At 35.4% G+C, this 25,426-nt stretch overlaps 1 protein-coding gene across 22 annotated transcripts in view; it reads right to left on the bottom strand.

The window, feature by feature from the left end:
• Nucleotides 1–25,426, bottom strand: part of TCF12 (transcription factor 12) — a 363,108-nt gene that overhangs the window by 48,307 nt on the left and 289,375 nt on the right. For 19 of the 22 annotated variants that reach the window (XM_035258674.3, XM_035258675.3, XM_035258676.3 and 16 more), the window contains 4 exons: nucleotides 10,973–11,078; nucleotides 9,815–9,951; nucleotides 9,382–9,526; nucleotides 7,967–8,031 (listed from right to left, as the gene is read on the bottom strand). In XM_035258674.3, the coding sequence (XP_035114565.1) occupies nucleotides 7,967–8,031; nucleotides 9,382–9,526; nucleotides 9,815–9,951; nucleotides 10,973–11,078 (453 nt within the window). Of the gene's footprint in view, nucleotides 1–7,966; nucleotides 8,032–9,381; nucleotides 9,527–9,814; nucleotides 9,952–10,972; nucleotides 11,079–21,789; nucleotides 21,945–25,426 lie in introns of those variants that run through there. The other 3 variants (XM_035258684.3, XM_035258685.3, XM_035258689.3) reach the window with 1 other exon arrangement.

The following is a 25,426-nucleotide window of genomic DNA, read 5'->3' as shown; positions in this document are numbered from 1 at the left end:
CTCCAACCTGGGTAACAGAGTGAGACTCCATCTTAGGAAGAAAAAAATGAAATGTGGTCACACTTAGCCAAATTACATTTTTAAAAACAGTAACAGGCTTTCAAATTGTTGAGCAGCCCAAAGTCTACCTTCCTTTGACTACAAATGGATACATCCACTTCAAATAAAATATGCCAATTTGTATAATGTTAGTGAATTATAATTGTAAATGCCTTTAAACATGAACTATCTCTGTCAGGATCCAGACTCTGTATATTCTATTTAGAAAGCTATTTTGGAAAAGTAAAGCTATGGAAAGGAGTTCAAAACAATTTGTGAGGATCTAGTAAGAAAGAGGTAGTGTAGCATCAATATTAGGCTGGGCACAGTGGCTCACGCCTGTAATCCCAGCACTTTGGGTGTCTAATGCAAGTGGACCACCGAAGGTCAGGAGTTAAGAGTCCAGCCTGGCCAACATGGTGAAATCCATCTCTACTAAAAACACAAAAACTAGCCGTGGTGGTGCGTGCCTGTAGTCCCAGCTATGTACGGGGTCCAAGGCAGGAGAAACGCTTGAACCCAGAAGGCGGAGGTTGCAGTGAGCTGAGATCAAGCCACTGCACCCCAGCCTGGGTAACAGAGTGAGACTCCATCCCACTGCCCCCAAAAAAATCAATACTGGTCTTTAAGTTGTTAAAGTTATTAACTTTTCAAACATTCATAGGACATATGGGAAAATTAGCTTAGAAAGGTACGTTTTTGTTCTTAGTGGCTTTCTACACATACATTGATTTATTTCAACCACATAAGGAAGGCCACCAAACTTCCACAAAAACATGTTTCAACGTACCTTTACCTTTTTTTTTCTTTTCTTTTGAGACAGGATTTTGCTTTGTCACCCAGGCTGGAGTGCAGTGGTGCAATCACTGCTCACTGCATCCTCAAATTCCTGGGCTCAAGCCATCCTCCCACCTGGACTTCCCAAGAAGCTGGGACTACAAGCCCTCACCACAACATCAAACATTTTTGTATTTTTTTTTGGTAGACATGGGGTTCCGCTATGTTGCCCAGGCTGGTCTTGAACTCCTAGGCTCAAGCAATCTGCAGGCTTTGGCCTCCCAAAGTGCTGAGATTACAGGCGTGAACCGTTGCACCTGGCCCTCAACATAACTCTGCGTAACGGTCAACTACCATTTCTTATGTTCACAATTTAAATAATTACATCGTTTATGAACAACTGATACTCATGTTTATGAAATATGTGTCTTGACTACAATACTGGTAAGGGAGGGAAACTTTGATAACATTGATGGTGCATGGATGAGTGAGAAATCTTCAGTTCTGTGCAAAGCTGTGATTATTATAAACTAGCCCAATTCATGAAATAGCATTTTCTGTCACATCCTCCTGTTTTTGTATTCTTCGTAGTGCCTACACTGTATTTCTAATCATCTAAATTTGTTTACTTGTTACCTGTTTCTTATCCTTTCTCCTAGTAAAATGTAAGCCCCAGAAGAACAAGGACTTTGATTAATGTAGCTTCAGACTCCACAACAGTGCAGATAAATGGTGAGGGTTCAATATATAGATATACAGTTGTTGTTAAGAATGAATAGCATAATCCTTGCTAGGAATTTTCATTTAAGTGATACTTTTCAGTCCTTGCATTCAATAAGGTCCCTAGGGTCCATCTCTTGTTTTTTTTGAGACGGAGTTTCGCTCTTGTTACCCAGGCTGGAGTGCAATGGCGTGATCTCGGCTCACCGCAACCTCCGCCTCCTGGGTTCAGGCAATTCTCCTGCCTCAGCCTCCTGAGTAGTTGGGATTACAGCAACACGCCACCATGCCCAGCTAATTTTTTGTATTTTTAGTAGAGAAAGGGTTTCACCATGTTGACCAGGATGGTCTCGATCTCTTGACCTCGTGATCCATCCGCCTCGGCCTCCCAAAGTGCTGGGATTACAGGCGTGAGCCACCGCGCCCGGCCCCTGGGATCCATCTCTATTTTACTCTTCCATTGCCCTTCACACAGGTTTCCCCAGAGTTCTAGTCTCAGTTTTCCTTCATTTACCTGTGCTTTATCTCTTGGTAATAGTATTCTTCGTCAAATATCAACTATCGCATCCAGGGGAATGACTGCTACATTAGTGTCTCTTCTGTCACATTGGATGCTCGATTCTTCTACCTGGACATACTCTTTTTTTCATCTCAAGCTCAGTATGTCCAAACCCAAATTTTATTATCACCACCCGAAGGTACCCATCCTTCCCATCTCTACTCTTCTGTCTCTTCTGCTTTGCTTTGTAGCACCATACTTACAGTCACCATAATTACTCTCTCCTCTTTTCCTCTGCCACTCTACCCTTCCCTCTGCAGATACCAATACCCACAATTCTCTAATGCTTCTGGGACAGGCAAATGTCATAACCACTGCCATGACACCACTTTAAATCTTCACTCAAACATGTGGCTGGACTACTTAAGGTTTATATTTCTAGTTACTCCTCTCTTTTCATCCTATACATAATTGCCTGAACTACTCTCCTCAAAAACGGTTTTTTTTTTTTGAGATGGAGTTTTGCTCTGTTGCCCAGGCTGGAGTGCAGTACCGAGATCACAGCTCACTGCAACCTCCATCTCCTCAGTTCAGGCGATTCAACTGTGTCAGCCTCCCAAGTAGCTGGGATTACAGGTGTGTGCCACCACATCCAGCTCATTTTTGTATTTTTTTTTTCTTTTTTTGAGATGGAGTTTGACTCCTGTTGCCCAGGCTGGAGTGCAATGGCACAATCATGGCTCACTGCAACCTCTGCTTCCTGGGTTCAAGTGATTCTCCTGCCTCAGCCTCCCAAGTAGCTGAGATTACAGGCATGTGCCACCACACTCAGCTGATTTTGTATTTTTAGTAGAGATGGGGTTTCTCCATGTTGGTCAGGCTGGTCTCCACTCCTGACCTCAGGTGATCCGCCCACCTCAGCCTCCAAAAATGCTGGAATTACAGGCGCGGTGGTGCCTGGCCCTTATAATCTTCTACATACCCTAGTATCCAAACAAAATATTTTTTTCATTTTCTAAACACAGCTTGTCCTCCTTTCACAATGCTTGTTGCTTAGCCTCCCCAGATGGAATTCTACATATCAAAGCTCAGCTCCAATGTCACTTCCCCATTTACACATTTTCACCTTCCTTATACTTTCAGAAAATCATCTGAACTTCTCTTTGGTCTTTTCCTTCACGCTGTTCTATGCTATCATTATCTGTATACCTGTCTTCTCTCCTTGACTACAAGCAATTTAAAGGCAGAAAATGTAAACTGCTCAACACGGAATCCATTATTGCATGCCAGTGTCTTGTACAAGAAGGTGCCCAATGTATTTATTTTTAACTTGAGTGATTAAACCACAACTAAAATTTGCTATAATACTAACTGATAAAAAGCAGGACTCAATAAATGGTAGTATTTATCTTGGTCTTTATGCAATGTGGGTCAGTAGCAGAAACACCAAAGGCAAAAGAGCTTGTTATAAATGTGATGTAATTTCAAATCAGTTTTACGGCATAAGCTTTGAGAACAATCATATGGCGAGGATTCACTGTTTCTGGGAATCGGTGCTGATGCACTAGGCTGTCCATATCACATTGTTAGGTGGCAGACATGGGCTTTGGAGGGAGAAATGGACTACCTATCTGAATCTTCACTGAAAACTCTGTCCTTAGAGTTAAACCAATCCCTAATCATGTCAACACTGGTGAAAGCTCCTTTATATCAAGGAAGGAAGAAGAGGTTATAGTTTAGTGTCATATAAAAGCACTAGCTTTAAATGACTTAGTGAAATGACCAGTTCTGCATGTAAAATTGGTGTGAACTTAAAAGAAAAAAATCACTGTGTAAACAGAAGCAGCACCAAAAACATATCAAGTATAAAAATATACCATTTCTGGTATTTTTTCCAAAAGCAGCTTCTCCATTTGTATAATAAAAGCCACTTTTTCCACTCATCCATCACATTCACTGTTCTACTTTGCCAGTTAAAGTGATGACAGAAAGAACTGTTATCAGTACTTCTAAATGTACAGACAGCCCTGCAAGTTACAGGACTTTTATTTTTTAATGTACTTTTACTTTCATAAAAAGAATGTGTATAGTGGGAGAGGAGGAACAACACAACATTTGAAAAGTATGATAACACAGGTCATTTCACTAAGCTTTATCTCTGAGTTTTTATTTTATTACCAAATCACAAACAAATCATACTTATTTTATAGAAATTGTGCTACTTTAAGTTCTAAACACAGGCTTTCTTTGGCAGAGTATTCTAAATCAGGAATATATTTGTTTTCCTACTTCCTGGCCTTAGAAGAACTCAAACACTGATGTTTGAAGGTAAAAATAAAAAGAAGAAAAAAGTCAGTCACTTAAAAAAATGAGGATAGGCGTGTTTAGAGTCTAAACAAAGTAAGAACTCACTCTGCATGCAGTCCATGGCTCTCACACTGTTAAGTGACCAATAATGAGTAACTCCCAATACCTTCTGCCAGGCTTAAACGGTAATATGCCTCATTTTACTCCAACAAATGAGACTCCTCCTCCTATCAGTCATGGTCTATTCCAATCAGCAGGGTGCCAATAAGCCAGAGGCTAATGAAAAGGGTTTTAGACAAAAAAGAAACAATGGAGTGCTCCCAAGCCCAACCCCAGAACTGTGAGCCCAATTTTTTAAACACTACAGTGCACATTTCAGTTAATCTTTATTATGCTAATGTTATTGAGTCTAAGGAACAAAGAAAGTTATTTCATGAATTACTTTTAAACATCAACTTCCTTGAATTTTCTTTTCTTTTGTTAAAGACTACTGACCATTTAACGATGCAGATTAAAACACACATAGACACACACACATACTCTCTCTCGCTCTCACTTTTTCCCTTGCTCTGAGGTAGAAATCAAAACATAAATTATCACAAAGAAGTCTGATATAATCAACAAAGTTAAACAGTCTTCTTGTTTGATCTCCTCTAAATTAAAGACCAAGTGTTTTGATATGGTATTAGGCACTGAAATAAACCAGATGTTTCTTCCTCTATATAACTCTCCACGGGCACAATCTTAAAGGGTTATTGTCTGGCAAATGTTCAGGGAAACACATTAGAAATGGCACGAATACCCAGATTTTCCTTTCCTTCTATCTACCCTAGTTTTTTTTTTTTTTTTTTTAATCTAAACTAATGCATAATCCACAGGGCTTTGGGAACTTTGTGTAAATACTCTCATGTACAATTCTCTTTCTTGCTATCCCGAGATTAAGACCACAATTATCCAGGCTTAAACCTAAAATAAAGGAACCTTTGCAAATGCATTATCTGGCCTTACATGTTTAATCACACAGTATTCTGTGTGCTCTTTAATACCTAAACTGAAGAACAAAGGTTGTACTCTCTGATGTGGCTCAACATGAAAGATCTTTTAAGACATATAACAGACAACTGGGGAAATAGAATTATTTTTTTAATGACAATAGCATAGTGTTTCCCCATCTAAAACTCGATACTATATTAAAAAGTCACATTCAAAGAACTTAGAATTTTAAAATAGTCATAGTCACCATTTCAAAAGATCTACAATACCTGAGATAAAATTCTGACACACATGTCAGACCCAAACATAATCCTCATTAAGTTCCTTCTCCTCATCTCTTCTAATCCTTCCTATCCCCAGATAATGTAATGTTTTTCTTTTTCAGTACATTTTAAGTGCACTAAACACATATTAAAGTGAATCTGAGTCTGTAAGTAAAGTTAGAAAAAGAATGTATTTGGAGAGGTGTCTGGCTGGGAAGTGGGGAAGCAGATGGACTGAAGGAAAGGATCTGAAATGTGCAGACTATGGCATGCAGTGATGGAGCAGATGGAATGCATCACCGTCAGCTATGACAGAAATGATTTATGGAATGACCTGGCTGCTCCTGCATAGTAACAACACAGGATGACAGAGCTGAGTTTCCATGACAACCAAAGCCCACCCACTAACTAGATTAAACATTTCTTCACTGGATTCCATTCACAGTGAATTTGAGTATTCTTCTCCAAATGCCATTTTGGGTTGGCTACTATGCTGTTCATATTATGGGAAGACACTCAAGGATGAGAATGAAGGGCCAACAAAATGAGCTTGAAGGGCCACAGAGAACATCACAAATTCTTGCCTGTCTATATGCCAAGGTTCCCTGATAGAAATTTTTCTTTAATAAACAAATGAGCTTTAAGAAAAAAGTCCCTAAAATCAAAGTTATATTTTTAAAAATTATCTAGCACTGAAAGTTCAAATGCTATTTGTCTTCTTACATGTGAAATATCTGTTACTGGATACTTCCAGAATCAGGAGAAGGAACATGGCAAGCTAATCGGATTGCCACAGTGACTTCTCAGATTAAATACAGAATAAAATTGCCTGGGGACTTCTCAGATTTAGTACAGAATAAAATTTTCTTCCTACATAGGTCATTTTCATCAGGTGGCAGGAAGTCCAGGAAAGGGTGAGGCATTTTTCTTTCATTCCCATCAATACCCTGTAAGACAGTTACCATTAGCACTGCACTTTCTGGACGTATGGAACAGTGGTTAAAAACAGAGTCTGAAGCTGGTCTCATCAGGGTTCTAATATATATGGGCTTTATCCATGCTAGCTCGTGATCCCCCTAGGGCAGGCTGCTTAATCCTTCTGAGCTCAAGTTACTTAACCTTTTAAACCTGAGTTCCTCATCTGTAATGTGGGGATAACAAAGCCAACCTTACAGGGCTTTCTTGAGGATCAAATGAAACAGGGCATGTAAATGCTTAGCATAGGGCCTGGTACCTAGCAAGCACTCAAATTATAGCTGATGAATTGTGTGGGTTTGTTAGTATCACTACCGTTATCATTATATGATCCAAGACGGAATTCAACAAACATTCACTGAGCTCCATTTTCTGTGGGACTCTACCATGTAGCAGATGAGTGTGACTTGGCTTCATTTTCCAACAAGCTAGCACTCAGCTGTAGAGAAAAGTTTATTTACTTAAACAATATACAAAGAGGTTTATCTCCTTAAGTGTTCAACAGTTGCTTCCTACCACTGAGGTATTAGAGTGCTCTACATTCTCCATGGATGGCAACAAATGTATGAGTTAATTGCACATCACAGAAAATAAAAGACAATTCTGTGGGAATTCTAGGAAGCATATTGCTTAGAAAAAAAGAAGGAAAAAAATTCATCTAAAGTAAAATGCTAGGAAGTGCAAAGCACAAGTGCTTCTTTTTAATAAGTAGATTTGAAATGGTTAGAAAAATTGTACAGATTCACTGACAGATGCTCTCCCTTCTAGCTAGCATTCCCAAAGAATGTCTTAAGAATCAGACACGAGAACATCATCATTGCGTTGACATGAATGTCCTCATGTGATGTATGTAAACTAGTTGCCCAGGAAAATACTGTCAATACTTCAAATCAGTCTTACTCATTCCAGCCTGAGTCCTTCAATGAATGTGGCTATTTCGGAAAGAAGCCTCTCATCTCCTATCCCTTGAGTACATCAGGTGCAAGTGACTTAAAAAAAAAAACCAGAGAGTACACAAAAAGCTTTTCATCTTGGAAAACCTTCTCATAAGGCATTTCATCCTCTGGATCAGAATACTGAGTTATCTTTTGTGGTTCCACTTGACTTATTTTAATGGGTCACTTACTAAGTGTGTATTTAGAAGAAACAGATTTAATGATTAATCTTAGAGTTTGTGCTTTAGACGGCTTCTTTTTCCACTTATCAGCATTTGCTATACCATAGGCACAGCATTTAGGACAAGTGTCAATACAAACAGAGAATAACTCTAAATGTGCAATGAAACTGATCTTGTTACATCTACACTCTTTAGACACTTATCACCTACAAAATCTAATCACTGTATTCAGCAGTGTAAAACTCATTCAGCAGAACGTGCAAAATCAATACTCACAGATGCCAAAGCCTTTCCAAGTGCATCACCTGTCTGTGAGCTTCCAGCAGCATTCCCTCTGGTTCCTGGATAGTTTACAGAGAAACGAATGAGGAATGTTAGCAGCAGGAATGCTGTTTTAGCACTCTGCCATTATTTTAAGGGTGTTCTCTATTGTCATGTCATATCTGTTACAATAAACTAGGAAATACTCTGCATGTGTTATACTTATTAATAATAAACTCAAAATGAGTTTACCAGTCTCTATATTGATGAAAATAAAAAAGCTTCTTGTCTTCCTGCCTTTGATTTTTAAACTTAACACAAAAAATATATTGAAAGAGGGGGCCAAGCCAGGTGTGGTGGTTCATGCCTGTAATCCCAGCTCTTCGGGAGGCTGAGGCAGGTAGATCACCGGAGTCTAGGAGTTCAAGACTAGCCTGGGAAATATGGAGAAACCTCCACCTCCGCTAAAATGGAAAATCAGCCAGGCATGGTGATGTGTGCCTGTAGTCCCAGCTACTTGGGAAGCTGAAGTTGGGGGATGACCTGAGCCCAGAGGTGGACATTGCAGCCACAGAGTGAGAGAGCTGAGAGAGAGAGACAGAAAGTAAGACAGCAGAAAGAGAGGGAAAGAAAAAGAAAGAAAAGAGAGAGAGAAAGAAAAGGGAAGGAGGGAGGGAGGGAAGGAAGGAAGGAAGCAAGCAAGCAGGAAGGGAGGCAGGGAGGGAAGCAGGGAGAGAAGGAGGGAGGGAGGGAAGGAAGTAGGGAAGGAGGGAGGGAAGGAAGGAAGAAGGGAGGGAAGGAGGAAAGGAAGGAAGGAAGAAGGGAGGGAAGGAGGAAAGGAAGGAAGGAAGAAGGGAGGGAGGGAAGGAAGGAAGGAAGGAGGGAAGGAAGGAAAGGAGGAGGGAGGGAGGAAGGGAAGGAGGAAAGGAAAGAAGGAGGGAAGGAGGGAAGGAGGGAAGGAAGGGAGGGAGGGAGGGAGGGAAGGAGGGAAGGAAGGGAGGGAGGGAGGGAGGGAAGGAGGGAGGGAGGGAGGGAGGGAAGGAAACAAACAGGAGCCACATGTGTGTGGTGGGTCATGTCTATAACGCTAGCATTTTGGGAGGCTGAGGTGGAAGGACCACTTAAGGCCAGGAGTTTGAGAACACCTCTGGCCACATAATGAGACCCTGTCTCCATAATAAGACCCTGCCTCAACAAAAGGTGAAAAAAATTAGCTGAGTTTGGTGGTACATGCCTGTAGTCCCAGCTACTGGGGAGGCGGAGGAAGGAGGATCACCTCAACCTTGGAGGTTGAGGCTGCAGTAAACCATGATTGTACCACTGCATTCTAGCCCACTGACAAAGACTGTCTCAACAAAACCAAACCAAACCCCAAATATATATATATAAAAAGATGGTTTTAGGAAGTTTTGCCCACTGAAAAAGCTCACCTAGAATGCTCTCTGATCCATTGATGGGAGGAGTGTGTGAGGCAGCAACGTAAGGTGAACTGCTGGTACTGCTGCGGTGAAAGCTGGACATTGGTGGAAGACTCGTGTTTATGTCTGTTGGTGAAACTGAGTGTGGAGGATAACTCTAGATAAGGAGGGGAAAGAGATATGATCTCTTAAGTATCTTTTCTGAATAATATGTACATATAATGGACAACTATGATAACAGGTCAAAAAGAGCATTTACAAGTTAGCAGCTGAAGAGAGCTACTATTGTCATTTACTTTTTTAAAAGGCATGGTAAATGCAGTAAGCCTTGAAGTACTTCAAATTTCAGAATTTTTGGCAGAATCAAATTTTACACTCGTAATCCAAAATGAAACAAAAGTGAGGCCGAAGTGTTGCTGTACCCTAGTCATGCGTTAGAGCCTACCAAGCGGTCATGTGAATGAAGGCTGCCATAACTACTTTGAGACATGTGGGAAGTGGAGGTCCCCAGAATTCCACCAAAACCAGGCTGGCTCATCCCATTTGATGAACTCCAAAGGTCAGAAGAATTGTGGGTCCCATCTAAGACAAAAAGAGAAATATAAAATTTTCCTTAGCTAATTTTTTTCTTGTATTTCAATGATGCTTACAAAAATTCAAGGGGTACCTTCCAAATATTTTTCCTCCCATTTCCAACCTAGTCTCCTACCCAGTTTTCTTCCCTCTAAACAGTAAAATTACTATTTAAAAGGAAGAAATAAACGTTTTAGTTAGAAAAAAGTATTCTAAGCTGTAATAGGCAGGCCATTATAAAAATCTTCAGAAGATCTAAATTCTTATCAAGATAGTAAAAATTCCAAATTTGGGGATAGGCTAGATTTATTTTTAGTTAAACGGTATACTTATAAATAAACAGAAAGTTATAAATCTGTAATATGCAATATACATGATACCAAATACTTTGAAATCATGGAATTAAAGTTTCTCTAATAGTAAAAGTCACTGATAATTACCATATCATAGTTAGCTTCACATGAAATGTGTCATCAATGACCTCACTCAACAACAGAAAGTCAAGGAACCATTTACGTAATAATTTATTGCTCCCATATATTTGCTTCTCATAGTCCAAAACCACAGGAAACCAAATAAAAATGATTTGCTAGACATGAATTTAAAAACCTGCAAGACTTTTTCTCTTGACAAGTCTTACTGTTCTGTGATATTCACCGTTTTTTTATATTTGTAATTCTAGATATATGAATCCATAAATTAAACAAGAAACTAGAGTTGACAGCTTTCATACATTTAAATTCTAAAATGAACAAGAACAGTTCTATTCTTTTTTTTTAACTTAAGACCTTATAAATTCAATTATTACTGGACCAGCACTCCAAAGGTTAGCTAGATAATTCAATTAAATTGCAGTCAGCAATAAAAGCACTAGAAAATTATAAAGCTAAATTTTAATTTACTTTAGCCAAAAAAATGATCTAAATAGGCCTGAACTCCTCTGTAGGTATTCTCTTTCTTAATACTTTAAAATACTGGCTGATACACAGATGGCTGCAGTAGTATTTGGCAACTGTTTGGTAGTACTTACCTTGCATAAAGAAAGTGCTAGCAAACATACTGGTTGGTGGCTTAGGAGATGGATAACTAGGAGATTCACGGTTGAAATCATCTGAATTTGGGGATGGTGCATATACCTTAAAATTAAACAGTGAATTTAATTAAAATGTAAATGACTATCATATTACTTATGTAAAATGAGTTCTATATGCGATATGGGGCTTACAAAGGTCTATCTAATTTTTAGGAAAGGGCTCACAAATGAAAAGAATACTGTCTAAATCCAAATAATATCAAACTTAAATGCCATCCACTTTTTTTTTGAGCTGGTTATTAGAGAAAAATACTATTCCAAATATCTCTGTAATGCATCTTGCTACGACAGGAACACCAAGTGACTGAGTAAGTGTTAACTTGGCTTACCAAACACAAATCATGATTCAAAATCTGATGGACCAAACAAATGTTCTTTGAATATAGCATGAAATAAAATCTGGGTTCATAAAATTCATTCTTTTTACTTATAAGATTCGTCAAATAAAATCAAAATGAGATTGATAAAATGTTGGTATCTTTGTTACAATTAAAAATTAACTATCGAAGGCACAATACGATTGTTCAGCAACTTCCTTAACTTGGTAGAGTTAGCAAATAAATTAAAAAAACATTTCAAGTACACTTTAAAGTCTGGCAAAGCTTTGAAAAAACTCATTTAATTTGTTAGAGCAGAATTAATTTCCTTTGATAAACCCTTGCTTTAGATTAGCAAACTAGAAACATTTTGAATTAGCAAATGGCTAGCATATACATTTCTCTGGAAAACTACACAGGCAGCCAAATAACCTTAATGGTCAAAATGTGATCTATTACAATAGTCTCATAACTACAGAAACAAAGGTGGAAAACAATATTTAAAGTGATATACAGTCTATAAAGGTAAACCAGGAGTCAGGAAGAAGGGAAAGGTAAGCTATTGTGAACAGTGTGTGAAACAAACTATTTTGTTTTAGTTTGAAATGATACATCCATTAACGTCAACAAAATAAAAATTTTAAGTGCTGATTGAAAGAGACTAACATTAAAATTATGGAAGCATGTATTTTAAAAATCATATATTTGTTTACATAAGCATAGAAAAGTTCTAGAATTACATACAAGAAACCTAACAATGGTTACATCTTTGGACTTCGAATTGGGAAGGACTTTTATGTTCTACATAATTTGATATTTTACCTCAAGCATATATTTCTCTACACTAATAGAAAAAGAGTTAAGGAAGCACACCAAGATTAAAATGGGATCCCAATTTTTTATTTACATAAACCGACAATTATATTAATTAATTCTTTCTTGGAGGTATTAATTGTAAAGACCCCTTGCAAATTACCCTAACTTTCCCAAAACTCAATTCCCACTTTCGTAAAATGGTGTTAACACAACCTGCGTGAGGAGACTGATGAGCAAATCAGATGAGATTATATATAAAATGTTTAGTACAGTGCCTTGTACAAAGTATGCAGGCAACAAGTATTAGCTAATAGTATCATCTTTTATTCTAGTAGGAGCAGTTATGTTGTAAATATTACCTGTTCAATACCCAAATGCTGTTCCTTACAGTTTTTGTCTGACCTGAGCCTAGTTTTATATACAGCTTATTCTAAATAAAAGGTTGCAAAGTCAATTTTACTCCTCTTGCTAATCCTGATAATACTATCACAGGTGATTTTTTTTCTTAATGGATTGCCATGCAGGTTTGTTTCCTACTTTTCACATCGTAGAGATAAAAAGACACACCTAAGGTATCTGAGACGTCTCGGACAAAATACAGTATATTCCTAAGAATTATCTAGAAGCATCCTCTAGTTTGGGGAATATGGCAGACAATATAGTTGGGTCATTATACATACTAAACATACTTTTCTGGTTTAAAGCTATTTCACAAATTATTGTGTTGAAATAAAATAATTGAGTATATACAAATGTGTTTGCAACGTACTGTACAGGCTGGTAGGCAGATAATGTTTTCAGGAAAGGAACTTTGGACTCTTTTCTTTCAATCAAGTTTCATCTTCTAAACTTAGCCCTAGCTAGAAGTCCTCTGCCCCTTTCTATATACATTTCTTCAAGCTAAGCTAAAAACCACGAACAACAAAAAAACAGAATTAATCCATAGACCTAGGCAGAAAATACAAAGAGAATCAAATTTAGAAGACAGCACCCGAACATAGGCTTTTTATCACAAATGTGCACTTACTATACACATCATCCTTGATATAAAGTATGAAATATAAAATAATGTAATTCTATCCATGTTATAGACTGAAACAGTATATAAGAATCTCATACTTGATAATTATGAAAAAGCTCCAAATCTGATAGGTTATTTCACACACACAAAAGCACATAATTTGTCAGTTTAAATTTCTATACAATTTGTCAATTTTTATTTCTTTATCCTTACTTCCATTCAATGCACTGTATTTCACAAATTAATATACTCACACTTTTAAGTTTTGAAAATGGTTACCATTACAAAAGGAAGTAAAAGAATGAACTTTACTGATTTACAAATTGCTGTTAAATAAAAAAAATATGCTGATCAGATAGTGGTTTATTGATGGCTGTCATGGAAAGAGAGAAAACAAGATAAACCACACAAAGCGGAGAAGGGGACTTGCCTTCCCTCATTCAAAAATGTTGAAGCTGTATGGAGAAACTGGCACATTTTAGAGGTAAAGTTTGTTTTGAATGCTAGTCCTTTCAAACAGACTTTGAAAACAATGGACTTTTAAACAACAGACATTATAAACGAAAATGCCAAAAAAATTTCTACTATATTATTTTTGTACTAACCCAAGTTCAAAATTTTTATTGTAAGAATGTTTTGAAATATGTGACTTTCAAAGAGGTACATTTACCAGCATTTCTAATACAGGCTAAATAACTTTACTTTTGGTATCTTAACTATAGCTTGCAAAAACACAGATGCAATGTTATGAAGCAGCAGTTGTGCCAGTCTTGATTTTTCAGATCAAAGACTTCGTGCGGCAAAGCACAACTGATGTGGTCTCAAAGACTTTATTAACTCCAGATGTAGGGAAACAGTCACCCAATTCCACGAAAAGAGCAAGTCTCTCTTAGTTACAATCAGTACTGGCTACAAATAAAAACCAGACTGCTTATGTCACCTGATCACCTGAACATAGACGCCAGCTTTTCCCCCCAGTTAATGATCTAATCATTTGTTTAAATCTGAAGGATGATTTTGTACCATGACGATCAATCTTAAAATTAACAGAAAGGAATAGGTATGCTTTTAGATTATTAAAATCTATCAGGAGTTAAACTGTTTTAAGGAGAATAGAAAAAGGGTAAAATTAAGTAATTTAACATGTTCTATTAAAATGTGGTACACATTTTCTTTAGAATTCTATCCTCCTTTTCAGAATGCCAAGCTCATAGTAGCTCTCATGGGACTAACTCGTTTCCCAAGCACTGGTCTCCCCTCTAAGAATGGTGCTAAGAGAAATTTTGAATGTGGGGTGAATAGACGGTTCTAACCTGAAAGAATAGAACTGAAAATCTAACGGATACCTCCCTCTCATTATTGAGTCTGTTGAAAAGAATAAACCCACATTAATAATATCTTGAATGTCCTCATCGTACTCACTAAAGCAACTTTTAAAAGGGATAGCATACTTTACGGATGAATCTTTACAGTTACTATTCACAGTGATTACACAATTATCCTTGATACGTTTTAGTTCATACAACTAATTTGAGTCAAACTGGCATAGACAGATCCCTTATTTCCTGCTCGGATGATTCAGTTCAGTCATATGGATAACCCCAAATTCAGAGCATATACTCTGTTGAGCTCTAGAAGCTGGAGCTGTGGACTGTGCTCCTGGTTTCAGTACATCTTCCCTGAAATTAGTACTGGAAACATTGCTGTGAGGCAGGGAGGTGTAATGACTTTCTGATAGTTAATGAGAAAAAATGCAAAGAAGCAGAGGTTTTTGCTAAAGACAGTGTGTCTTTTTTATCTAGTTTCATTGAGTGATAAGACAGAGTTAAAGTGACTGTCCATATTTAAAAAAATAGATCCAAGCCTGTGTGGTGGCTGATATTTTTTAAGGTCCAAAATGATGAAGAGATGGGAATTTCCTTTAGTATGTGAGAATAGCTATATATCCTATTGAGATATCCTTCCACAGAAAATGAGAAGAATGCTTTATATGAGTACTGTACAATAGAGGTTTCTGTGATGACGGAAATGTTATGTACCTATGCTGTACAACACAGTAGCTATTAATCACATGGCTGCTGAACACTTGAAATGTGAACAGTGCAACTGAGAAACTTAATTTTAAATTTTATTTTAATTAATTTAAATACCATTTGTGGCTACTGGTTACTATACTGAACAAGGCAGATTTAGATCCTTCTTACCCAGAAGTTTCAGATTACATAAATTATTTTGAAATATATTCTAGATTTCTTATAAGCTCCAAGGCCTATGAAAACCAAAGTCAGTTCTGAAACATTCTGACAACACCTTCACCTGTTTTGGAATAAGAAAGTATGGAGAAGGTTATCTACTTTTCTGAACATGGTCCAACACAGAACTAATTACAAAGATTTCATTATGTTTGGGCTTCTATTACGTCTTTTGTCAAGATGGTTTGAATAGCAGTTCTCTGTAAGTTCCAATATGTTCAGTATCATTAAACACTAACACACGCTAAGGTGGGCCTCAAATATGTGAAAGGTCTATGCCAGTAACAGAAATTATATTCACACTAATTTACATCAATTTACCAAAATAACAAAACATAACAAAATTATTTGCCTAACTTACCCTGACATCATAATTTTAAAACAAAAATATGATATATTCAGGAACAGCCACTTACTTTATCTGGTATCTTATATAATTACATTCAGTATTAAACAACAAAAACTTCACAAGATCTAGCTAAGTACCTAAAACTTGAAGGAAAAAAAAAAGGAGGTCTAGGTCAATGAAACATTAATAAAAGAATACCCCAATCCATGTCAAACCCTTTATCAAGAAACAGTAATTAAGACTCTAGGCCTATAATTTTAAGAATATGTACATTTAAGAGTCAGCACTCATAAAACTAGGTAAATCATAAGATTTTTAGTGTTTAAATTATTAATTTAATTTAAACTGAATAATCTACGAAAGTTCTACACAGTAATATACAGAATCAACTTCTCTCTCAATTTTATGGGATAAGAATTTAGTAAAAGGAGGCTGTCTTCAAAAGAGGAAATAAAATGTTGCTTTAATAACGATACCCATTTGTGTAAGAGTGCTAGGAAGGTATCAGAGGAAATTAAAGACATTTGCCAAAAATGATTTCCAACACACTTTTCCAATCATTTGGCTCTGTTACCGTGTATGAATACTGATCTCATATATATCCTCAGATTAAAAAGCATATATCCTTAATCTAAATGACAAACATTTAAACATTTCTGAAACTTAGGCCTTCTCGCTTTCCTTGTTCCTTTTCTAATCAAAATTTAAACAATGTTCTCCCAAAGAATACCTAAATATCTAGGTAAATATTAAAATGACAGTCTAATTTACCAATTCCTTAATATCGAAGAATATTTCAACAAATGGCAGATTTGATAAATATTTTCATATTACAGAAAACGGCAAATTCTGCCATAAAATCCAATCTGCTACTAGAGTTTTTACTGGTAACTTCAAGTCGGAGGGGAAATATTCAGATAGTTCCAGTAAACATACCACAAGAAGTGAAAGCACAGGCATTACAAGGCAAAACATCCGAAGTACAAAGACTGACTCAGGCACATAGAAGCCATCTCTACAAAAGACTCTTTTTACCTAATTGGCCTGTTAAAAAACAGCTTGAAATTCTGTAAAAGGGATAAATATGTATTTATGTTTTCAACAGTTTCCGAATTAGAGGACCAATATCTCTTTCCAAAAATTTCCAGGTAAAATATAACGAAATTCCTTTCCTAACAACAATAAGAAAAATGAAATGTAGCTCTCAGTACAAAGCATTTTAAAATCAATTGCTACTCCCGCTGTGTAACAGAGAGCAGAATATTACTGGTTTTCAACTGAGAAAAATTCCTTCTTAGGTAAAATGAGCACATTTAAATTAATCTTAAATCAACTGGGCATATCACTGGTTTTCTAGGCAAATCAAGCACATTTTAGTTCATCTTAAATTAACATTACTGGACATATAACTGATTTTCTATAGTAAGTGCTATCATTTTTCTAATAATCTCAATGTTTTCCTTGAATTATGCAATTTCTAAGGGACAGAGTTTGAAAACTTGTTTGCTAGGATAATATACTCAACAAATCAATGGCTGACATGTTACCTACCTGCATTTAAAAAAAACTTTAGGTTCAACAATATTGCACCTGATCCCCTGTGATATACAAGTAGAAAGGGACATAAATTTCTCTCAAAAACATTTACAAAGTTGACCAGTGACAACATACCCTCTTTATGTAAAACTGTAGCAAGAGCTAGTTTTAACTCATTAGTAACTGTACTCACTTGAATCAAGAGAAGAAAACTTTTTTAGGCTCATACACTATAATCTCAGATATTTTTGTAAAGGGGAAAATGTGAAGTAGGTTTATGAGAAGTCCTTGTCATTCACTGACTTTAGCATTCTATATTAAGAGATTTTAAAAAAGACTTCATATATTCCTTATTATAAAAATGTTAAGATTTAACTCTATTGGGCCCATGTACAGTCTGGAAATTTGAATTAATTTAATTGTATTTTCTCCTCTCACGTTAACTAGTAATAAATACCCCAACAGAACAGAAATGCAGCTGTATAAAATGTTTATTTTAAAAATAAGTCCTATAAATATTTACAATGTAATTTTACTTACTTGCTACTTTGATTCTTATTTAAAAAAATTCATTGGTAGGCAGGTGACAAACCCATAGGTAAACCAATTTTCAGTATAATTCTATTAGAAGAGGAGACTTGCCAAAATGTATCTGAAAGTTTTAATTTTAAATTCTTAAAAAACTGATAAAAATTTTCTTGACTAGCCACATCAATTAATATTCATGAAATTGTTACTTCTAATCATACATGCAAAAAGATTTGTAAGAATGGCCTAGTATTTTTCCCTGTTACATTTTCTTTCCAATGTAATGTATATATATGTATACATATATATTTTTATACGTCCAAATGCACATTGGATCCAGTGTAGTATATTTTAATGCAAATGAGTAATTAAGATAAATTCAGTTTGGTCCTTCACTATGGAGACTAATTTACATGTCTTTGGACGATATAAAGGAGAAAATCTGCTTTTGGAAGATAAACCTGGGTTCCAATTCTGAGCTCAGAACTTACAAACTAGGTGAGGTTGGACCTCATTTTCCTTATTTAAAAAATGAGCTAGTAACAGCTAAATGACAGCGTGGGTGTGAAAATTAAATGAGATAAACAAAGGTCCCAGCCCAGTTCCTGGCACAGAACAGCCCTTACAGTCACGTTAGTTTCTTTCTGTTTTTTTCCAGATTCCATTCAAAGAATCTTAATATTCAAAATGTGTTTCTAGTTTCAGTTTTAAAACTTGGATTTCTGCATTGTTTTCATAAGATTAAAATAATTTCTACATACAATGAAAAGGCCATCATGTCTGTTTGTGTGACAATTTTTATACCTGAAATACTCTGTAGCGTCTTTAGTCCAAAACCAATAAAAATGGAGGCTAAGCAGAAAAATGCAGGAAGGCAGTCCACAATCTTAAAGGTAAAAAAGACATGGGAATCCTTTTTGCCCAAAACTTTTCTTTCCTTTGCTCTCAAGACTTTTCTGAGTTTCTGTGTACAGAACAAAGTTTATTTAAATCAATGAGAAAACTGAATGTAGGCAGAGTTCTTTATCAACAGGGAATCTCAGAAATCCATTATTCGCTCCTATTTTTTAAATCACAAAACAGTATAAAGTGCAAAATAGTTTTTCATTACCTTACAACATGATACAGAATACAGCTACCCAAAAATTACATACCATACAAAACATTAACCCCTTCTTCTAAGCAGTAGGAAGAACAGTGTTCACATTTTTGGCTTTTCTTTTCTACACCTATATGCCCAAGTCTGTTAAATAACAGACAATACAATACTGGCCATATAATTTTAGGTAATACAATATTTAAAAAGTTCTTTGGTCTTTTTCTAGAGTTTGTTGAGTTTCAGTAAAAGATTCGAAATACCCTTAAACATATGCAATCAACTCGAAAACTAAAAAATAAAAACTGGAAAAAAGCGAAAGAAAGCTTTCTGTTTAAGACCAGGACCACTTAGGGTTTGTCACTCTCTCATAAAACCTGTGAGATGTTAAAAATGAATCAATGTGAACCTATTAGCATTCTGAAATACTAATTTGTTCTATCATTTAAAAATAAATCTATAAAATGAGATTAAAGAGTTTAAATTTAACCTGTTCACAAGAAGTATATTAAAATTCCATAACCTAAGTGAAGAAGTTTATTTCACTGAGTCTAAAAATGTTAATGAAAGTGCCTGTTTTACTTTGACGCAATGACAGGTAGATATTTCCCAATATACACTAAAATGATACATTTATATAATCTTGGATTTTCTTATTGAAGAAAACTGAAGTCATCACAAAATAATAATGTTGCTAATGATTTCTAATTACTAGAGAATAATTTTAAAAACTAGAGGTGGGTAAAAATAAAAAACATACAAGTCCAGGGTCTTATGATTTGAAGGACTTAAGACAACATATTAACTCTTCATATATTTTTCCAGAACGTAAAAGTCACCTTTGACCTGTATTAGCCACAGGCTATCAATTTTTCCAGGCCACACTTCTCTACTATATCACAGCTATGCCATCCACCATAAGACTGGAAATACCACTATCAAAGCTCCCTCCACCCCCCTCCCAATGTAGAACAAAGAGAAATGTAATAATCTGTGCTTTCGAAAGAATAAAATCTAAATGCATTTTGAGTTATTCTGTTTCAGGGTCCTACACAATTAATTTTACTAAACTTATACATGCACACCCCCACCCACATACCATCTTCAGACTGTTTTACTTAATTTCAGACACAAAAGAAAATTATTTTCACATTTGAAAGACAGCAGGCAAGAAAATTACATAAAGATTAAATAATTTCACTCATCCATCTAAATCTACTTCTCACATTATCCAAAGCTCTACTTATATGGGCAGCCTGAACATATACTTTTTACTGAGCTTAAAGATATTTTGGCTTGCTTATTATCTTTTTTGAAAGCTTACCGAAAAGTTCATAACTAAACACTGGCCCAGTGCACAGAGTCCTTACTAAAGCAGTCAGTGAATGAACATGTGCTTTTATTAGTTATTCGTACCCTAGTTGTAGCCATAGGCTACTTTAAAACATTTCCAAGTGATAAAAAGGGAAGAGACAAACATGTCTAATTTTAAGCCTATTTGAAAAAAACAACTGAAGTTTCTCTGTAACTTAAAACATTAACATTTTCATAAGACAACTGAGGGAAAAATTATTTTTTAAAAATTCAGAAAGAAAATATTGAATTTCTGACATAAACCAACACTGTTACTCATTAGTGTACATTTTAATAATATTTATCAAGTATCTTATAAAGATAGCTCCCACTAAATCTTTCAGAGTTTACTCTCTTTTTAGAATACACAGAATCCTCTGGAAAAAATCCTATAGATTTTTTTTTTTTTGGTAGAAACAAAGTAAATTATTAATACTAGGTAATTAAAGAATAGAATTCTTGTTTAGCAATACAGAAAAGCATTATTTTAAAACACCTAGTCATGTGCTTCCTATAAATCAACCAGAAGTACAGTGCAATCTTTGAAAAATGCATAAATGCATTCTTTTAAAAAATAGTGATTTATTTCATGAATCCACACAAGGTCAAAATTCTAGTTTGATTGGAAACAGATGGTATCCCAGAAAAGTCAGGCTCTGGACCTGAAACTCCAAACAGGAAATACGGCCCTTACTAGCTGACTGCTTCCCTAATCATTACCAGAGCTTCATACTTGTTATTTTTATGAATATCCTAGATGACTTTCATCTTTTCCTTCCATCTACAAAGCAACAAATAATTCTCAATACATATGTGTGTATATACATATTCTACATAAAGATTTGTTTACAATATACAAAAACATAAAAACAAATGTACTTTCAAGCTCATTGTTAGTAAAGATATCGGACTCATAATAACTCGCAAATTCAAGTTTATTTTCTACACTATCTTAAAAATAAAACAAAAGCCAACAACAACTATGTCCTATGTAGCACAAAGGACTTTACTGACACCACTTCTAAAGAAATCTACAATCTAGGCCTGGCGCAGTGGCTCATGGCTGTAACCTCAGCACTTTGGGAGGCTGAGGTGGGTGGATCACCTGAGGTCTGGAGTTCAAGACCAGCCTGGCAAACATGGTGAAACCCTGTCTCTATTAAAAATACAAAAATTAGCCAGGCGTTGTGCCGGGTGCCTCTAACCCCAGCTACTAGGGAGGCTGAGGCAGGAGAATCACCCGAATTCGTGAGGCGGAGGTTGCAGTGAGCCAAGATCGTGCCACTGCACTCCATCCTGGATGACAGGGCAACACTCTGTTCTCAAAAAAAAAAAAGGAAAAGAAAAGAAAAAAAATCTACAATCTAACACATTACAAAAAAGGAAAAGACAAAACTTCAAAGGTTTTAGTAAAAAGCAATTAATCGACACAGCTTTCCATTAAACAAGTCAGTCAGAAGCTACATGAACAAAGAAAAAGGCTTACCGTTTTCCCATTGTAGTAATACATCAAAGAATTGCTGCCCATTCCAGGGACAGGATAAGCACAATACATGCTGATTTTGAAAATGTTACTATTTGTAGCTAATGCACACAGCTTCTCCCCAAGACATACATCCACACAGGCAAAGAGAGTAAGTCTTCAGTACTATGCATCCACACATGGATCTACTCAAAAGGAACTTATGCAAAATAGGGCTGAACCAACTCACAGAGCACAGAGGGAGGGTTTATGCTGTAAGTAACCTCTTTCAATTTCCATCAAGTCCTTGCATTGGTGGAGGGTACCAACCAATAAGACAAAATCTGAGGTATTAAAAAAATACAAGTCATTTGTTAAGTGCCAAATAAAGAGAAATGTCCTGAATAAAAATAACCCAAGGAATTTTAGTCCTGTCATATATATATATATATATACATGTATACACACACAAAGGAAGGCAATGACAGATTTTCGGCTAATCTGTTTTTACTTTTAGCTAAATTAGAGCACTTGTGGCAGAGAAACCTAGCTTGTTACACCTCCAGTGTTACCATCTGGCATGGTCTAAAGTTGTTTCAACTTTGATAAACACACGATCAAGTAATCAGGAATTGGAAACACTGAATCATGTGTAATAAGAAGGATCTAGACAGTTAAGCCTTGTATAAAAAATCACTTCCTGGAGAAAGGAGACCATCGTGTAAGTACCTCTTCACTAACTAGAACAAAATGTACTTTAAGTTACAACATTGTATTGAGGAAAATTGAAAGGAACACATTTTATTAAAAAGTTTAGTCCAAAAATCAGACAGATTATCTTGAAAATAAATTACCTGTTTTTAAAATGGAAACATTTAATAATACAGATTTTCAATTATAAAGCCCCCTGATTTCCTCATACACCAATTACAAGTTTATAATGTCTTACAACAGAAGTCTTAAAAAAAAAAAATCCAATCCACAAAGTTTCTTTTTCTTAATATAAAGTATGAAAGAATAAACTAGTTTCCTAAAAGTCTTTGCTCCAAGTTTATTATTGTTCTTAATACTTTGTATATTCATATTTTTATGTTAATGCTCACATTTCTCAGAAAGGAAAAATAATCAGTGTGGGAATAAATGTCTTACAGATATTTCTAACTCATACTTTGAAGTCAAAAGGTTTTAAAAGCTGTCTCTCACGCAGACACATTTTGCTATTTACATGTTTTCCCATCGTTCTTTTCTGTAATTATAACCTGGAAAAACAGAATAGGAACTTTCCCTTTTTGTCTCATTTCCCTTCATCAAAATCTCTTTGTATTATCTCTTCTCTCTGTGACTTGTAGGTTCTAAAGGGATTGTATTAATCAGAGCAGAGCTCACAAGCTGCAAAAGGGGGCATGCCACTTTTTTTTAAAGGTACCTTTCATGAAGCAGAAAACGTCTATGAAATATTCTAGGAATATAGTATAAAGGATCCCCCTTTCTCCCCAAAACCCCATTTTTCTTAACATACCGATCAAATTACAGTACTAAAACTAAATCAGACAATAAGACCAACTAACTTCACAGTGTTTTAAAAGCTGATATAGTGTTGGAACAACAATAAAACCTCCCCACATTCTCCAGATATAGAAAAGGCTAAGCAGCAGCTGCAAAAGAACATCGCTCTACAGCAGACTATTAAAATGCCAGTCTGCAGAGTGGTTTGTAACTTCCTCCCTCCTGAGAGACCACAAAGACCCATTTCAATCCTTGGAGAACTGTGTATAAAGCTTTGATTTACAATTAACAATAGCACGCCTTAAAACCATTCAAGTAAATTTTAGTCTTTTATACACAGTCTTTTTCTACTGACAGATTAACTATTCTCAAAACAGAAAAAAAGGAAAATCAAACAAAATTGAATAAAAAATTTCCTTTATTAATCATTAATAATAAAACTTACTTTTCAATAGAAATTGAGGAGGAATAGAAAGAAGAGCTTCAACATTTTATAATCATTGCTCCAATCTGAGAAAATCTTTTTATATTGGTTAAATAATATCCACCTATGACAGTTAAGCCCATTTCTCTGATGCCTGGCAAAAAACAGAGGGTACTATGCTGTCTGATAAAACAAACAGCATAGCACCCAACTAAACAACCTTGGTTATTAAAGCATAATGAAAATTTTAATATTTTAATATGTTTTTATTTTAGAGGCAATTACATGATAATCTAAAGAGAATAAACATATATTCAGATAAAAAAGAAACTCAGTGTAAAAGCCAAACAGTATAATCAAGCTTCTTTAAATGAAAACAAAAACAAAAAAACTCCATTACTTTTGCGCCAACCTAATAAAATAAGTTTATTAAACACCTAGGCAAGATTTACTGTTAAACATGAAACCTGAATATGAAACATAATTTCTAAAGAGAGTTGAGTAACTAATTAAAAGCTTTTGCTTCTACTTTTCATTATTCCTCTCAAAAACATAAATATGAAACTTGTACATGTGTAGGTAATACCTCCCCTGCCAATATATATATTGTGACCACAGTCACTTGGTATACACTATTAAAGCACAATGAAAATTTTAATATTTTAATATGTTTTTATTTTAGAGGCAATTACATGATAATCTAAAGAGAATAAACATATATTCAGATAAAAAAGAAACTCAGTGTAAAAGCCAAACAGTATAATCAAACTTCTTTAAATGAAATTAAATTAAGGGTAGATATAAAAACATTAAAAAAAAAAAACCCCATGCCTGTATCTCTAACTGTATGGTATTAAAAACTCATTTTTCAAAAACAGTAAATCATTAAGAAAACTGGTGGTAATCTAAATAAAATGCCTCCATATGCTACTTGAATACTATGGAAAAGTCTTTTAAGTTTGTCGCTCCAGTACAGCATTTTTCTTGAAGTATGCCTTACTCCCCCAAAACTACAACTCTTTGATGTAGATGGTCATTTGCTTGATTGCAATTATAAATTACTTCTATAGTAAAACCTTTTTTCTCTGCTCCCCCAATTTTTAAAAATTAATTTAATCTATGCAACAGCTGTCGCAAATTTCTTTTCCTAAGGAGAATCATATTACAGGAAAAAAATGCATATAGAGGGATCAAGTGCTGCTTTAGTCAATGCAGTTGTTTAATCTTTGCTTTTTTTTTTTTTTTTTTAAGGAACATGTCAAGGGTTAATCCTGTGACTCAGTATGACAAAATGAGTCAGCTGGAGACAGGGCCAATTTTTAAATCTGATTTCAGACAGGCGTGCAGTCTGCACAGGAGTTCTGAACTGTCATGTACTTTTTATCCTGAATTGTTTCCACCTACAATTCTGCATAATCACTTAGGTATAATTCTAAGATTATGTTATCTGACTCAATATTCATGTTATCTAGTTCAAAGATATAAAAAATCACCAAGTTTTACAGCAAAATAGGAATTATTATACACACTGGCAAAATGATTAACGAAAATGCCAGAGGACCCTGAAATAATACATCTCTTGGAGTCATACATATTTTATTAGCAAACTGATGATTCCTGGTTTAAAGGTTATTGCATTTCACTAATTTTCAAATAGGCCTTTTCCTACCAAATGTTATCAGGATGTTGTTTGTTGCTATTCCAGTAATCACTAAGCACAGACCCCAATTA

This window comes from Callithrix jacchus, chromosome 8, assembly GCF_049354715.1.
Source record: "Callithrix jacchus isolate 240 chromosome 8, calJac240_pri, whole genome shotgun sequence".
NCBI classification, from domain to species: domain Eukaryota; kingdom Metazoa; phylum Chordata; class Mammalia; order Primates; family Cebidae; genus Callithrix; species Callithrix jacchus.
Note: the sequence above shows the minus strand (reverse complement) of the source record. Positions and strands in the feature narration are given on the sequence as shown.